At 48.1% G+C, this 17,750-nt stretch overlaps 1 protein-coding gene, 1 long non-coding RNA gene and 1 other non-coding gene across 5 annotated transcripts in view; 2 read left to right on the forward strand and 1 right to left on the reverse strand.

Annotated features, from left to right (window-relative positions):
- Positions 1 to 847, forward strand: part of fl(2)d (Pre-mRNA-splicing regulator female-lethal(2)D) — a 62,356-nt gene extending 61,509 nt beyond the window's left edge. For all 3 annotated transcript variants that reach the window (XM_084596099.1, XM_084596094.1, XM_084596097.1), the window contains exons 7-8: positions 86 to 240; positions 309 to 847. In XM_084596099.1, the coding sequence (XP_084452225.1) occupies positions 86 to 240; positions 309 to 784 (631 nt within the window). In that variant the 3' untranslated portion in view covers positions 785 to 847. The remainder of the gene's footprint in view (positions 1 to 85; positions 241 to 308) is intronic.
- Positions 848 to 14,442: 13,595 nt separating this feature from the next.
- Positions 14,443 to 15,306, forward strand: LOC146208760 (uncharacterized). Its single transcript, XR_014703406.1, has 2 exons — positions 14,443 to 14,729; positions 15,164 to 15,306. It is a non-coding gene; the product is annotated as an uncharacterized LOC146208760 (long non-coding RNA).
- A 1,226-nt stretch (positions 15,307 to 16,532) lies between these two features.
- LOC146208761 (signal recognition particle RNA) lies at positions 16,533 to 16,832 on the reverse strand. The gene has a single exon (XR_014704576.1).
- Between the last annotated feature and the right edge of the window lie 918 nt (positions 16,833 to 17,750).

The raw sequence follows: 17,750 nt of genomic DNA on the forward strand, positions 1-17,750 counted from the left end.
ATTTGAGACGACGCTGGTGGTCCTCCGTGGTGCGCGGCGCAAGACTGCAACTGGTGGTTGACGTGCGTGGATCTTCTCCGCGCAGCAACATGGGCAAGCGGCTGATGGCCAGGTGCCGGCGGCTCCACGAAGAGAACACGGATCTGGGCCACCAGGTCTCATCGGGCCGCACCGCCCATCTCCTGAGCGACCTGGCGCTGCATCGGAACTTCAGCGAGGAGATGAAGAATAGCCAGATAGGTAAGTTTGCTGCAAGCTGGTGGCGCTACTGTGCCCTCCTGACCTCTTCTGTTTGGTTGGCCTTGCAGAGCAAGACCAGTTCATGCTCCAGCTGGACGAGGAGGTCGAGGGCATGCAGAGCACAATCTACCTGCTGCAGCAGCAGCTTCGGGAGGCTAAGCAGCAGCTGAGCCGGCTGCAGGCAGACCGGCGACTGGCGAACGGCGCTGAGCAGCCCATGCTCAATGGACATCCGGCTGGCGACGCGCCACCGGCCACCGCCACTGCCACGACCACCACTACCGGTGCCAGTACTAAATGCGGCAAACGGGCCACGTCGAGGGCGACGCGGGCGGCGCCCCGGCGAACCGCCGCGCCGCGGACACGAAAGCGCGCGCGCGAGCAGGGTGGGGCCGCTGGCGACGGTGGCCCCGACGCCAAGGCCCTGGAGCTTGACGAGGTGCAGGTTGCGCAGACGCTCGTCAACCTGTACGTCGCCAATAAGGAACGCCAGCAGGACGGCTCTTCGGACTCGGCCGCCGCTGAGGACGCGCAGGACCTGTGACGCCAGTGTGTGATTGTGACTCAATTTGGGGGGCTCGAATAAACTGTTGCTTCCCAGCGGGAACCCTTCCTTGCCTCGTGATCACGCTGGCATTGCCAGTGACCACCACATTTCCATTGCGAGGAGCCATTTTTGTGCCCTTGCTTTGTCGGACCTCGTTGTCCACCTCGAATAGTTTATGATTATCTAGTCTGTGGTGTTTTACACCGCACGGAGCTGTGCGTTGCCGGCGTTCACTGCTTGTGCCGTTGTCAGATGGGAGGAGGTTTGGCTCCAGAAGGCGCCGCACCTCAAGGTCTCACATAACCTATCTGCCCGTCATCATTCATAAATCATCCTACCTTCCCCTCCTCCCGGATGTCCGGGGACGGAGGATTTTGTTTCAGGATGACGGCCGTACCCTGGTAAAGGGGAGTCGTGTGGTGACACGCACACAGCAGTCACCGAACACTATGCCAACTGTGTTTAAGGTCCCCGCTGTGACAGCAGGCCGAACACAGGGAGACCGGACCTTCTTTGGACCTCGGATGTCCTGAATGACAACTGTAACCCTAAAGTGCTTCATATTGACACTGTTATGGTACGCCCAGAAACCGTGCAAATAATCGGTGGCCTGCTCCACATGTCTATGAACTCTTGCTCGCTGAGGTGACGCTGCTCACGGCATATATGTCCGCCCCTCTGTAGTGTGTTGTATTCAAGGACAGTTTAATGGCACGTGGCCGAAGAGCGCAAAGAACGAAACGGCGGTGATTCACACCTTAATAGACCTTTCCAGTAATTCCGCCGCGCCACCGAGTGGCCGCGCAAAGCCCCCTGGGAAAGCGGAGCGCCACCGCGCTCACGTCTCCGACTCTGGCGGTTCTTAGGCGAACTTTTCTCTGCCATCTCGGCGTCCTTGTTGCGCTGCTGCTTCCCGCTGTTTTCTTTTAATTACATTGTGCCCATCACTCCTTTGCATCGTGTTATACAGTTAAGGATTGCGTTCCAAATCCATGGATTATCAGCCGACACAAAAAAAGTCCTGCGTTCGCCCACTGCAGCTCCCCGTGGCGGCGCACATGCTCAGTGCGGAAACAACCCTTCTGTCTGCGCTGACGCGCGCATCTGGAGCCCCAGCGGTGACGGGAGCAGCTCGTTGCCATGGTTACGGCGCGTCCGCTGTAGCGGGGTGTGCCACGCACTGCGACCTTGGCTTTACACGGCGTAGTGAAGCTTTCGCTTCAAGTAGTAGTATAAAAAAATGCGCAAAATGGGAAGGGGTTCAGGGGTTGTCCCTAGGTACAGGATCCCATTGGTTCTTGCTGCCTCTTCGGCCCGCTCAACCAGCGCTGGGCTCCAATAGTCACGAAAAAAATTGCATAAAGACGCCGTTAACCGTCAAAGCAATGCGGGGCTTGCTGCATTTTGCACGGAAGCACCAACAACGCGCACGAGAATACGTATGACGGCAGAAAGCAGCGGCACAGCAAGCCAACACGTTTCCAGCAGCCGACGCGAATGGCAATCGCTCCGTTCTGGCATCATGCCTTGCGCGGATCCGCCAGGGGATGGCGCGGCGCTGCAATTTGTGGAAAGGTCTATTTAGCGACGTGAAAGCAGCTTACAGGCCCCAAGACTTGCAGGCACGCACCGTACGAGGAAACCGAAACAAGTAGTACTTATGTCTCAAAAAGAAAACGAAGCATCTTTTACGCGATTTAACAATTGTGTCACTAATACACGTGGTTTGCAGTGAACCAGTAGAAGCCTCCTACATCAAAAACGCTTGTGAGACATCCCGGTTTTCTACGCTTAGCAAAAGCGCTTGATCGCATTGTGTTGGTGATAAAGCGGAAAAGAGGCTTCACGTGTTAATGCGTTCTCCAAAAAGCACGACGTAGGCATTGTGTCGTGGCTGTAGGACGAAGGAAAAGAAAATGTACGAGCCTGCTACTGGCTCTGTGAGCGACAAGTCACGGGCATGTCTCTGGCAAATTGTGGTTGGAAGGTGACATAGCCATACGCTGATTGGTCGTCGGGTTACGTGACGTCATGCGACCACGTGGCATGACCGCTTTGGCGGCCGCTGCCGATGGGTTTCACCTTTGGGCTGAAAGTGGGAAATCCAACCCGTCAGCACCCTCGTATCTTGAGTTGGGGCTGCTCCAAGGCCACGCAGGCACAATTGTAGGGCTTGGTAGAAAGTTGAAACTGAGATCTTAATTTGGGCTTAGAGTAACGAAATGTTATCTTAAGACTGTATTAATGAGTAACAGGCACAAACGAAACGCCGACAAAGCGAATCTGTCGCACTAGTTGCTGTAGGCGCATGAACCGCGCTGCAAGGGAAGGAATGAAGGTGGAAAGGAGCCGTAGTGAAGCGCTTGGGAGTAATTTCGACGACCTGGGGATATTTAACGTGCACTGAGATCGCACAGTACATGGACGCCTCTTCGTTTCGCCTCCATAGAAACGCAGCCGCCGGTGGTCGGGATCGAACCCGGGTACTCCGGCACAGTAGTAGAACATCTAACCCCTGCACCAGCGCGGCGGGGCTTAAGTTCATCATCATCATCATCAGCCAGATTATACCCACTGCAGGGCGAAGGCCTCTCCCATATTTTTCCACTTAACCCGGTTCTGTGCTAGCTGCATCCACTTGACCCTTGCGAACTTCTTAATCTCATCCGCCCGCCTAACTTTCTGCCGCCCCCTGCTACGCTTTCCTTCCCTTGGAATCCAGTTTGTTACCCTCAGCGACCATCGGTTATCCTCTCTTCGCACTACATGTCCTGCCCATGTCCATTTCTTCTTCTTAATTTCCACTAGAATGTCGGTAAGTTGAGTTATTTGTCTGACCCACTCTGCACGCTTTCTATCTCTTAATGTTACCCCTACCATTTTAGGTGTTGAGAAAGGAAGGCGCCGTACACTTTAGGTGGACACCACGAAATCATGGACACTCGCACTTAATTAGGTCAAGGTCATTTAAATGCCAAGTTTGGTACCACGGGAAGGCCGGTGGTGATGGATAAAATTAGCTGGGGCTTAGCTTTAGTTAAGCCTGGAAATTGCGAAAGCAATGTCCGCTTGGCTATACGCAGTATTCCGCTTGTGGTGGTGCACATTGCTAATCCACCCACGAAATGAAGGGCATATTTTTAGACGTCTCCAAACTTTATTATTCATTCACAGATTCTTTTTTCTGTAGCCTAATGAACCGCCTGCAAGCTCTTGCAACTTGTATGACGTCAATTGCTTGCCGCCGATCGCAGGTGGTCGACCGGCCGTGGAACGCAGCTGCGGCGCGCTGAAGAGCCGACTTGGTCCCCCGTCTCTCGTTCTGATATGACATCAGTAGTCACTTGACCGACTACCGCCGCCGCTCGACCGTGGAGCGTAGCTACGGCGCGCCAAAGAGCCGACTTGCTACCCTGTCTTTCGCTCTGGTATGACGTCAGTAGTAGCGTGACCGACCGCCGCCGTCGCTCGACCGTGAAGCATAGCTACAGCGCGCTGAAGAGCCGACTTGCTACCCAGTCTCTCGCTCTGGTATGACGTCAGTTGTCACGTGACCGACCACCGACCGTGAATGGTAGGCTCCGGTACGGCGAAAAGGCGAAACCTGGCGTAGTATCATCATCATCATATACCCACTGCAGGGCGAAGGCCTCTCCCATATTTCTCCACTTAATCCGGTTCTGTGCTAGCTGCATCCACTTGACCCCCGCGAACTTCTTAACTTCATCCACCCACCTAACTTTCTGCCGCCCCCTGCTACGCTTTCCTTCTCTTGGAATCCAGTTTGTTACCCTAAGCGACCATAGGTTATCCTCTCTTCGCACTACATGTCCTACCCATGCCCATTTCTTCTTAATTTCCACTAGAATGTCGGTAACTTGAGTTATTTCTCTGACCCACCCTGCCCGCTTCCTATCTCAATGTTACCCCTACAATTTTTCGTTCCATAGCCCTCTGGGTTGTCCTCAACTTAAGTAGAACTCTCTTGGGTAGCCTCCACGTTTCAACCCCATAGGTGAGTACAGGTAAGTTGCAACTGTTGTATACTTTCCTCTTGAGCGATACCGGTAAGCTGCTAGTCATAATCTGCGAGTGCTTGCCAAAGGCGCTCCATCCCAATCTTATTCTTCTTGTTATTTCCTTTTCATGGTCCGGATCTGCGGTTACTACCTGTCCTAAGTAGACATAATCGCCTACTTCCAGTACTTCGCTACCTAATGTAAACTGCTGTTCCTTCCCGAGGCTGTTGAGCATTACCTTAGTCTTCTGCATATTGATTTTCAAGCCTACCTTTCTACTTTTCCTGTCTAGGTCATCAATCGTTATTTGCAGTTCATCCCCCGAGTTGCTTAGCAAGACAATGTCATCAGCAAATCGCAGATTACTGAGGTATTCTCCATCTACCCTTATAACTAACTGCTCCCATTCCAAGTCTCTGAATACTTCCTCTAAGCAAGCCGTGAATAGTACTGGGGAGATTGTGTCTCCTTGCCTAACACCTTTCTTTATGGGAATTTTATTACTTTCTTTATGCAGAACTGTGGTTGCTGTGCAGCCACTATATATATCTTCCAGCACTTTCACGTACGGCTCGTCTACCCCCTGATTTCGCAATGCCTGCATCACCGCCGATGTTTCAACTGAGTCAAATGCTTTTTCGTAATCAATGAATGCTATGTATAAGGGCTGGTTATATTCCGAGCACTTTTCTATCACCTGATTGATGGTATGGATATGATCGATAGTAGAGTACCGTTTCCGAAAACCTGCTTGATCCTTTGCTTGATTGCAGTCTAAGGTTGTCCGGATTCTATTAGCGATTACCTTAGTAAATACCTTATACGTAACAGACTGTAAGCTGATTGGTCTGTAATTTTTAAGGCGTAGTATTGCTGTCGCAATAAAATTCTAGGTGGCACTTTGGACCATTGAAGTGTGATGAGGCGAAAGCTTTTGTTAGAAATGCCGATAGTCCTGCGTTACTACGTGTGCTTCTGTATGCTGAGCGGTGCGGCGTTGAAGGAAGCCCTAAATGAAATGCCTGAATCGGGCGCCTGGCGGAGTCGGCTTCGTATTTGTGAAGCGCTTGCCCAAGCATCCTTGGCCGACCACTTGCGTGTGGCCGACGTTCGGAAAATGGTCGGCAGCCACTTAGTCGGCAAGTGAACCACGGCGAGTGGTCGGCCCGGAGGTGGCCGCCAGCCATTTCGGCAAGTAGTTCGCAGCAGGCTCTGGCCCGACTTCGCGGGCGGACTAAATGCCGGGCACGGCACCAGGTTAATGGCAAGAGTGCGGCAATGAGTCGGTCCGACCGTTGAGGCGGTACAGTGAAAAAAGTTATGAAGAGCACGACTGCTATTTTTTTTATTTGTCTTTTACTTGGCTTTGGTTTTTCGCGATGTTGTGTAATTTGCGCTTAGTATGGAACAAAATGATGCATGCTATTTAGTGTAAATGTTTTGTTACATTAATTAATGCTATTGTTTGTTTAACTTGTCGTTCACATTTTTAGTGAATGCTATAGCTGTTAGTAAAATTTAACTAGTTTTCCTGATTAACAGTAAGCCACGAGGTGGCCGCTATTTCATGTGTAGATCATGTCATTATACTTTTTGCTTGTTACGAAACGTAACAGTAGGTGATGTAACATCAATTATATTCTGGCGAACACGCGCCCGTACACCCCATTTAGCCCGTATCACTCACAGAAATTTGTCCGTATATGGCAGGGCACTTGAGTAGACACAACTTCGCATTGTAATGGGGAAAAATGTCATTGTGTAAAATAAAAGAAGCGGTCAGAAGAGAAAAAGCACATGGAGGCTGACATGCTTAGGGTACTGGCAAACCTTGGCCGTGGCGAACGCTCCAGCAGGCAAGCAAAGAGACAAACTAAAGACACGACTTAGCAGTTGGAGAAGAGAAAGGCGTACATGGAGGGATGGTGATGTCATCGGTCATTACCAGACGTGACGTTACATCGGGTCATAGCCGATGGCATGATTGGCTGATTGATATCTTTATTCTTCCACCAGATATGTAGGCCCCGCTAGTCCCCGTCCCAGGTACACACGTCTAGGGGACGGGGGCCGGGTCCACCGCGCTTGGAAGCAGGCAAAGAGGTCTGCTCTTCGCGGCTTCTTTCGCCATGCAGATGGCTTGTTGCTGTGGAGCAGGGACCTCGCTCCGCAGCAGGGCTTCCCAGGCTTCTCCACATCTTATACTTGCTTTAGCCTCTGGGGAGCTAGCGCATTCCCAGCTTATGTGGCCTGGGGTCTCTCTCGCCCACAGTGCTTGTGTGATTTTTTCTGCCGTCTATCTGGACATAATATGCCCAGACCGGGTTCGCGTAGTTACCAGCTTGCAGGCGTCGCCATGCGCCTGCCTCTATTGTAAACTTTTATCCGGTGGTGGCATATGCACTTTCCTGCTTAACCTGTAATTTTCGAGAATCTCAGTCTATCTTTGCCGAGGCTCGGCTATGTTCCGGTAGTCGGGCGGCTCCAAGTTACCCGGAAGTAGAGAGCTCGGGCTAACTCGTGGCCCGCTTCGTTGCTAGGAATGGGCGCGTGTGCAGGGGTCCGAATTAGGATAATTTTTCCGTTTAGTCGTCTTCTGGTCAGAATTCTTGCCGTTTCCGGCGAGATCCTACACTTACCAAAATCCCAGATGACCGTTTTGCTATCGCTATGAAATTGGCTTCTGTTCCGACTCAAGCGAGCGCTATCGCAACTTTTTCAGCCTTTTCCGTGTGGCGGCTTCTAATGGTGGCGGCCGATACGGGGGCACCTCTGCCTTCGATCAACGAGGCGACCGCCTCACCCGACTTGCCGCGTCCACGTACACAACCGACTTGCTGTCTATCGAATCGAATTGTCTGATTAGTGCTTCTGCTCTTTTCCCTCCTCTCTGTTTTGAATATGGGATGCATGCTAAGAGGGAGGGAGGGAATGATTAGATGTTCTCGGCAGTCCTTCGGGATGTTTGATCTTCCTCGTAGTCCCGTATCTGTTTGTGGGCCTACCATTTCGAAGATAGTTCTGCCCTTGGTCGTTCGGCTTAATCTTTCGAGCTGCGAAATTCTGACAGCCTCCGCTATTTCGTCGCAGGTAATGTGCACTCCCATAGAAAGGAGCTTCTCCGTAGATGTGATTTGTAAGCCCAGGATCCTTTTTATGCACTGTCGAATGAGTGTCCAGTCTCCTCTTCTGCGACCTGAGGTTTAAGAATGGCGTGACAGAGCTCACGTGGCTTATTACGTATAGTCACGTGACAATGCCGTGATCACAAATGAACACACAGGCATAGAAGCACTGAAATTAACTGTCTATTGGGCTTACTTGCGCCCGCAAAAGAACTGAGCGAGTCGGCGGTGGCGACATCAACAACCGTGCTCGGCGGTCGTCAAACAAAAAATGCCCATCGCATGTGCCAACGCTCAATTTAAAGGCGGCAAGGAAACACCGAGATGAAGCCGCAGGGCGTGACTAGCGTAATCTAGAACATTGCAGAAACATACGCGAGTGGCAGGAATCTTCTAGATTCCCCTTGACGCATATTGTGCGACAAACAAAATAATAACGCAGCATCTCGCGACAACGAGCATGAACAAAAGCAAAGGACAGAATCGATCCTCGCGTTAGAATCTATGTGACAAGGCCGCATGCCGGCTGCTGTCAAAAAGAACAAATAAAGATTTCAATAGATCGCGGCATTAGGCAGTGTCTCGATACTTAAAATAAACACATAAAATAAACAAAATACGAAAAATTTAAACAACTAGGGCCTTTAACGTGCGCAATAAGGCTTTCGGCATACAATATGGACGATTTCTAGGCGCGTCCTGCGCCGCTGGGATATGGTCGTCAGGCAGGCAGGCGGGCACAGGCAGGCGGGCACAGGCAGGCGGGCACAGGCAGGCGGGCACAGGCAGGCGGGCACAGGCAGGCGTTCGCAGGCAGGCGTTCGCAGGCAGGCGTTCGCAGGCAGGCGTTCGCAGGCAGGCGTTCGCAGGCAGGCGTTCGCAGGCAGGCGGGCGCAGGCAGGCGGGCGCAGGCAGGCGGGCGCAGGCAGGCGGACGCAGGCAGGCGGGCGCAGGCAGGCGGGCGCAGGCAGGCGGGCGCAGGCAGGCGGGCGCAGGCAGGCGGGCGCAGGCAGGCGGGCGCAGGCAGGCGGGCGCAGGCAGGCGGGCGCAGGCAGGCGGGCGCAGGCAGGCGGGCGCAGGCAGGCACAGGCAGGCAGGTACAGGCAGGCAGGTACAGGCAGGCAGGTACAGGCAGGCAGGCGCAGGCGGCAGGCACACGCAGGCAGGCACAGGCAGGCAGGCACAGGCAGGCAGGCACACGCAGGCAGACAGACAGGCACAGGCAGGCAGGATAAAAGTCCTGCCTCGCGTACAGGCGTCTCAAGTAGTGCATGCAGTCGGGTGAGATCAAATAAAACAGCTGGGCTGGGCGTTTCATTAAGTCACTACTACATAGCAACTAGCTCGTAAAACAGTGGTGAAGCAATTTGCGCACTTTGCTCTAAGACAGTGAGACAGCACTCTCATTCCCTAAGAAAAAGCCTGGCCTTTCTCAACCCCTCCCTCCCTCCTTTGAGGAATCAGGGCGTTTCAAGGATCGCAGCAGGTACAAGTGCTTCCCTGAAATATTTAAATGTCATCCTCAGCATTTTTGACTGCACTCACCGCTATACTGTTGTCGCATTTCGACGGTAATTGTCACTAAGACGTCGAAATTGCGCTCAATGAGAGGTCTTATACAATTACGTAACTCATGGAAGCTGCGGGAAAACGCTAGTGATGTGCCACAGATACTTAGCTTTGGCACAATTTTATGTGGTAGGAAAGCGGTTTTGTCGGTAAAATTAATGTATTTGCTCTCACGTGACGCTAACTTAGTTACCATATATTCCTCCGCAGTGCAGCTTTAAAACCGTGGATATATGTATGACCGCGTATAGTTGGCGTCTCAACAATCGATGACTTTATTGACATTATTATATTCTGAAGCGACTTGCGTAGAACCCGCTGAATGCGGGCGTCTTTGTTTGAGCTAGCGGTTGCCGTAAATTATGGCGCGTCGGAGCTTTTCTGACCTCTCAATGTGGCGTGTATATTTGGAAAACATAGCATCTATTCACGGGGCTGATATTCCAGATTTGCTCCCCGTTTCACTGAAACCTTCTCTTTAGGCTCCCGCCGATTAGGAATGAGAATTTCCGAATTTCCGCATCAGGTTCGTTGCCACGATGCGGTAAACTTCAGGTTCGGACGATGTGCGTTGGAGTTTGCCGAGGATAATAAACATATGTCAAGCGACCAGAAAAAAAATAAAAGATTTAGGTCCGGACCTGGCATCCGGGCTACACCGCGGCGCCCATTCAGGAGCGCTATACGGTGTGGTTAGTGCTCTACTTCAGGTTCGGACGATGTTTGTTGGAGTTAGCCGGCGATAAAAAAAAAGCTTATCCCCTTACTGCACGAATTTTATTTTTCTGCCTAAAAAAATTAGTGTGCTCCATTCATGATGCAAATGCCTATATCAATCTTGGGTTTGAGAAAAACGATGCAGTTGCAGTAATTTTGTGAAATATTGTCGTGTATCATATATCATACACCATGTGGTTAAGGGTATTTTTGCGAGAATATAAAATCTCTCAGAAGTAGCTCTAACTGAATGAGATTTACATAATTGATTAACAAACGGCAATTTCATGGCAAAAACTTTTTTAGAGTTCCAAACTGACCTGATCTAAAGAAATTATGACTGTAGCACATGGCGTCCATCTAAAACTGCGGTATTTCCTGCAAGCTTTCTCAACGAAAGACCTTCGCGACGTTTTCCTTCCTCCTACTAACTAGAGAATGTTGTCTTTTTTCTTGGCAGTCAGTGCGCTCTATAAAGATCTCTAAGTACACTTTCACTTTGATTACCACAGGATGTCTAATGAGCACAGGACCCAACATTCAGGTCTGTCACACACTGTAATTTATTTATACAACATACCTCTAAAGGCCCTCAGTTCGAGGGTATTACACAGGGGGATACAGACATGTCATCAAAAGTAAGCAAATAAACCACAATTACAAGAAAAACAAAACAGATAAAAGCATATAAATATTTGCAAAATGCAAAACACAAAATTAAACATTGAAGCTTAAAAGGAAACAAACATGAACAGGGAGCCAGACAGTAACGTTGATATAAGTTATACAATGTCTCACACAACAGCATGAAAATAAAACAAGAATTATCGTTAACCGAAATAAAGACAGACACCTGATCCACTGGGAAGGTAACAATGAACATGAAAAGTTTAAGCAGAGGTAGTGGCAGCCAATAGAGTATAAAATTTATACCCCTACTTTGACTAGAATCAATATCTAATCAGACAGAGAGACATACAGACAGACAGACAGACAGACAGACGGACGAGCAAGCAAGCGGGCGGGCGGGCGGGCAGGCAGGCAAGGCAAGGCAAGGCAAGGCAAGGCAGGCAGGCAGGCAGGCAAGGCAGGTAGGATATAGATAGATAGATAATAGATAGATAGATAATAGATAGATAGATAGATAGATAGATAGATAGATAGCTAGATAGATAGATAGATAGATAGATAGATAGATAGATAGATAGATAGATAGATAGATAGATAGATAGATAGATAGATAGATAGATAGATAGATAGATAGATAGATAGATAGATAGATAGATAGATAGATAGATAGATAGATAGATAGATAGATAGATAGATAGATAGATAGATAGATAGATAGATAGATAGATAGATAGATAGATAGATAGATAGATAGATAGATAGATAGATAGATAGATAGATAGATAGATAGATAGATAGATAGATAGATAGTGTTTGAGTGTGCCTCAACAGCCAAGTAGCCTAAAGGAGCGCACACTAGGTCAGATACATCAGAATGACCACTTAAAAACCTATAAAACCAGGCATGAAAACAACAATTAAGCAGATATATCCGTGTCAGTAAACGTTTTGTTGTACAGGATTTGTAAACGAGTCAATGGACAGTTGGCGTGCAAATCTGGATAAAATGTGTCAAAACATCTTGCGGCCTTTGCATGCGGCACACGAAAATTCAGCGACATCATTAAGGTCCCACAGTTAATGAAACCGCGCACAACTTTTTGCAAAAACTGCATGCCACGCATGAGTCGCCTGTCACCAAGGGTACACATATTGAGGTCTTCCAAGAGAGTATCGTAGTCGTAGAAACGACGGCGTCCAATATATCTATCATAAAAGATGCGTATGAGCATACGCTGGACACTTTCAATTTTTGTGCAGTAGGTGGCAGATACGTTATTCCAGGATACTGACTCGAACTCAAGACGCGATCTCACACGGGTACAGTATAGAGTGCGTAGACATTTGTGCTGTTGAATTTTTTTGTTAGTCTAGAGATAAGACCAATATGTCTCAATGCGCGCAACACAATTGAATTTACATGCAATCTAAAATCAAGCCTTGCATCAACAACAACACCAAGGCCTCGTATATGGGCCACACGAAAAATCTGACCAGCCAAAAATCTATAATCAAACACAACTGAGTCGCATTTCCCAGTTAGAGACGTACAGGACGGAAGTCTTTTAATATTCAACTTTAAGCGATTCAGCAAACACTATTTCTCGACGTTGTTAATGTCAGCTTGCAATTGGCGGCAGTCTTCAATATCTCCAACATTACGGAATAATTTGAAATCATCTGCGAAGAGCAAAATTCTCGAGTTCTCTACATGTAACGACAAATCATTAACAAACACTAAAAACAACAGCGGTCCTAAGTTGGAGTCTTGAGGCACTCCCGAAGATGATAGAAATTCGTTGGACACACAGCCGGAAAATTGAACCATGTTACGGCGGCCGCCAAGGTAGCTTTTGAGCCACCTACAGTACATGGGGCAAAGTCCGTATTTTTCCATCTTCATCAGAAGTACCTCATGGGAAACCGTATCGAAAGCTTTAGTCATGCCGAAGTAGATTGCATCTGCCTGACCGCGATTAAATACATGTGGGCCAGTATAACCAAGAAAGCTGCATAAATTCGTTTCCACAGTTCGACCTTTTAAAAAACCATGCTGCAGAATTGAGATCTTCTGTTTGAAGTATGAGCCCATGCGTTAACCATTTCAAAAACTTTCGGAAAAGAACAAATCAGTGACACAGGTCGATAGTTGTTCACATCCCAAGCATCGCCAGACTTGAATACAGGAACAACTAATGACAATTTCCAATGACAAGGAAAAACACCAGTTTGCAAAGATAAGTTGAACAAATGCGCTAAAACAGAGCCAAAAATGTCAGCGCATCCTTTTATTATGAAGCTGGGAATATCATCAACTCCTGTTGAAAGTTTTGGCTTAAGTTTCTGAATCGCCAAAATAACCCCATGCTCGGCAACATTAAGATAAGCCGAACAGTCAGCGCTCTCGTCAAAAGTGATAATAGCAGTTGTGTTATCATGGCACACAAAACAAGAGCTGAAGTGATCAGCAAAAGCTTGGCAAACATCTTGAGGTCTAAAACATATCCCACCGCACGTCTTTATCACATAGTATATAAGAGAAATACGCAATAACTTATACAGGACACAGGAAGAAACACATACATACACATACAAGTTATTGCGCATTTCTCTTATATACTATCCAGCACCAACTAGCCCGACAATTCACGCTCTTCTGGTCTTTATCACAGCAGCACTAAACTTATCATTTCTTTGTTTGCGCACAAAATCCCAAAAACTGTTTGGTTCCTTTTTAAAGTTCTGCTCAAGAAGTTTAAGGTACTCGGCTTCATCACGTGCAATCAGTTTTTTCACAATTTTTCTGCACAATGAATATCTTTGGTACCAATATTCACTTTCTGATTTCACGTAGAGTTTATGATACTTCTGTTTTTTTTCTTCAAGTATATACCCTAGCAAAAAAGACCAATAGGGTGCGTTATTGGTTTTATAAGAATCGGTATTGGTTCTGTAGGTATGCTATGTGTTTTATCTGCATTTCTATGAGACTTATTCAGAAACTCATAAATCTTATAGACTGGTACATATTTGTCCTATAGGCAATAGTATTGGTTTCATAGGTTTATCGGTGGGTTGTATAAGAAAAGTATCAGACCAGTGCAGAAGCCCATACATCTTATAGGCTGATACATGCTTGTCTTGTAGACTACTACATATTGGTTCATGTGTCTGATACATCAGTATGCCTTTGTTTATGGGTCTTGCATGCAGGATCAGTACGTTGGAGATTTTAGGTCTTTGTCATTGTTTCCTTTTCCATCTCGGACACATCCCCAAAACTCACGCATTCATCCCGTTTATTGAGTGTTGCTGTAACGTACAATATTAGCCGCAATAACAATTGAGAACGCTGCGCGCGGTCTCAACAAACTACGTACGGTTGGAGCCGCAAGACGCGCGACGCTGTTGCTACTGGATCACTGAATGGAGATGGGAAAGCACGCGGATATAGCACGGTTCTGTCGGGGCCCAGCTCAGTCACAATCACCTACATGTGCAAATGGATTGAGAGGCGCGCGTCCAAGCAACTGCAACGCTGCAACCACCGCCGAAGCGAGAGGAGTCGACATCGAGCACGCGACGAGTACGGCTCGAGCTGCCGACGCGGTAGCGCGATGCCGGCGGCGTTTCGCAGCGGAGAGGTAGGTTTCCTTTCTCTCACTCCCACTCCCGCGCAAGCGTTCCCGTGCTGGCCTCTCTCATCCTCCTTTCCACCTCTCCTCTGGGCGCGCATGCGCAGCTCCGTAGAGGCATTGGCGCTGGCGCGATCGCTGATCGGGCGGCAGTTCGGTCGGTGCCCTGTGTTTACAAGTTTTCGCCGATTTTCGGGGTGCTTCTCGAGGATATCAACGTTCCAGCGCACGTTCAGCTTTTGATCAGGTGCGTGTGCATCACTTGCAACTTCGGGCTGACGTTTATACTTTCTCAGTGTATGATGTGGCTTTGCGTTGCAGAATGCCGTTGCCTGCACGCCAACAAAGGAATTTGAATCGCGCGGTGTGATATAACGCAGCGTCGAGTTTTAAAGTTGTCGGCACGATTTCTTGAAAGTATTGATGAAACTTTTTAGCGTTAATCTGTTTTCGAATATCGTGCGCACTGTGTTTAAGTGGCAGAACCTGTGGTGAGGCGCAAGGCGGAATGTTGGTTCAGCAGCTACCTCGGCGTTCAGTAATGGCGGCGCCTCTCCTAACTGACGCGCGCAATCGCGGTTGCCGGTATATGTGTGGACCGATTTTTTGAAGTCATGGTGGTGTCGCGTTCTTGAAATCGCTTATTTTTCAAGCTGTAACGCAATTTTTTATTTCTTTCAGGTGCCTTAGCATTCGAGAGACTACATCATCGGGCCGAAATCCGCAATCTTGGAATCGAGGGCTACCTGGATGCAGTCAATGTTTGGATTATGTGCCAGTATGCGTTGCCGCTGTCATTGTGGAATAAAATGTGTATACATGCACCTGCTGCGTAACTCATCCCTAGAAAATGGAACATAGCTGCCCTCTCCTTTCAGGTGTCCGGAGAGGTAAAACACCCGCAGCTACTCGATGAGACCAATATTCCATAGGGCCTACAAAACCAATAGGAAGCCTACTGGTTTTGTAGGTCTATCAGATTATTGACAGCTATGGGTGTACTAGCATTACAGACCTATCAGTTTATCAGATGCCATAGGACCGATAAAACCATAGCCTATACGACCAGTAAACAATTGACCTATAAAACCAATACTCTAGTAGACCTGTAAAACCAATCGGCTAGGATACCCATAAGACCAATACTCTGGCAGACCTATAAAACCAATATCAATAATCTGATAGGCTATTAGTTTTCTATCGGATTTTTTTGCTAGGGTAATGTCTTAAATCGCGCGAAAACCAGCAAGGAAATCTACACTTCTTCGAAATTTACGGCGTGGTATACATTTTTTCATTATACCCTGTACAACTGATGTAAGTAGCTCAACGCCTGTGTTTACATCCTCAATTTCAAGCAATTCTGACCAGTCGTAGGCCTGAAGATCATTGCACAGCGTAAGGTAATTGCCATACGCGCGTATTTAAAATTTTCTGGCACCATCTAACGCACTGGACGAAAAGACAAAAAGAACAACAAGGTAAACGGACAATGAAATTTGTCTACCAGAACAAGATGGGAAGAACAGAACAAGGAAGGGGAAGTAATCTGAACTCCAAAAAGTATGTAAAATCATTCGAGCGCGGTGAATTTATTTCTTGCTTATGAAACTATGAAACACCATAAAGTGACGAAAATGACCCCTAACTCCATGGTGTATCATATCTGATACACGAGTAAATAGCCTTGTTACAATTATAGCGCAGATGATGCTGTAACCAGACAAAATAAATCCCAGTGATTACCTAATAAATTTCTGGGAGCGCTAGTCAGAAGACAAAAATGTTCCCAGCTATCGATTTTCTGCAAACGATAAAAAATGACACCTTGTTGCAGATTTGAAATTACAAAATATTAAATAATTAACTCTAGAGAGTCACTTACAGTGCACAGAAATTCCAGACAGTGCACACTGTGATACAAATAGTAAAATTTATTTTCTTGCTGTTGAAAGCAGTTTAGCACGAAGGTATTTTACCGTATCATATATGATACATTATGCGGTAAGAGGATGTCAAGCAACCATAAAAAAAAAAAAAGAAAAAAAAAAAAGATCTGGGTCCGGACCTGGCATCCGGGCTACACCACGGCGCCCATTCAGGAGCGCTATCCCACTACTGCGACACGCGGGAGCTTTTGCCTGCTGCGTCTCCGCCCTGGGCCGGTCCGCTCCTCCTTAGGCGACCTGGTCACCACAGGCCTCCACCCGGGCGACCATATCGACGCCTCGCTTAGCGCGGACGCCCCGTCAACATGGGACGACCGCGGCACAGAACCCCCGGCGCCAGACCGTCCTCCAGATCACGCCTCCAAGTAGCTGGATTACAGGAGTACGCCACGACTCCCGGCCGGTACACCAGCTTTTGCAAACGTTATTTGCACACACATGTTAAAAACAATTTCGCTTGCTTTTTTTCTTTAACAGGTATCTAACGGCGACCACAAGGCCACAAGGCCACGCATAAGAACACGAGGCCGAATAGATCGAACCATGGGGCACTCGAATATGCTCGAAACCAACTGCGGCGACAGCGCACTTCACATTAACAAAGTTGACACGTGGTGGCGCCACCCGACCGCTATGCGGAGTGTGTGTGCTGTGAGGCGGGATATTCATACGTTTCAAACTGTCACGTCCAGTTTCTTTGCGTATTTTGAGCAAGTGTTCAGCTTTACTCATGTACCTAGACGGGTGTCTAGGTGAACCCATGAAGTGAGTCATAACTTGAAGAAAGAAAAAGCAGGAGAAGGCCAGTGAGAAGACTCAGTCGAGTCCTCGCTCCGTGTCATCGTTTCCAACCGCCGCGATTTTATTATTGAGATGAAGCAAGATATCCTGCTTGAGAGAAATGTAAGACAGCTGAATGCAGCGACGGCACCCTTCACGGAGAGTTCGAGGTTTCGTTCGGTAATAAATAACTTTCATAAACGACAATTGTTTGGCGTCCTATCAACACACGTAATAGTACGACGTGTGCTCCTAGGCGCCTACTGGTCGCGTACTGGGAGAATGAAGATTGCTCTCTATGCGCAGCTCCCAGAATAAATAATTGACGACCTTTTTATTTTTTAAATCGGAAAGCGCCAATAAAATTAAGCCAGATTCTTGACTTGAAATTCGTGTTTAACCGAAAACGGTTGGTATTTCCGGCACTCATGGCAGAATTAGAGCTATATTCAGTACCTGTAATGACAGGACACAGGTGAAAATTAAGAAAACACTTAAGGAAGTACTTTCCACTGCACATGTTTTGGCACAAAGAACAT

This window comes from Amblyomma maculatum, chromosome 1 (genome assembly GCF_055883805.1).
Source record: "Amblyomma maculatum isolate TAMU_Amacu chromosome 1, ASM5588380v1, whole genome shotgun sequence".
NCBI lineage: Eukaryota > Metazoa > Arthropoda > Arachnida > Ixodida > Ixodidae > Amblyomma > Amblyomma maculatum.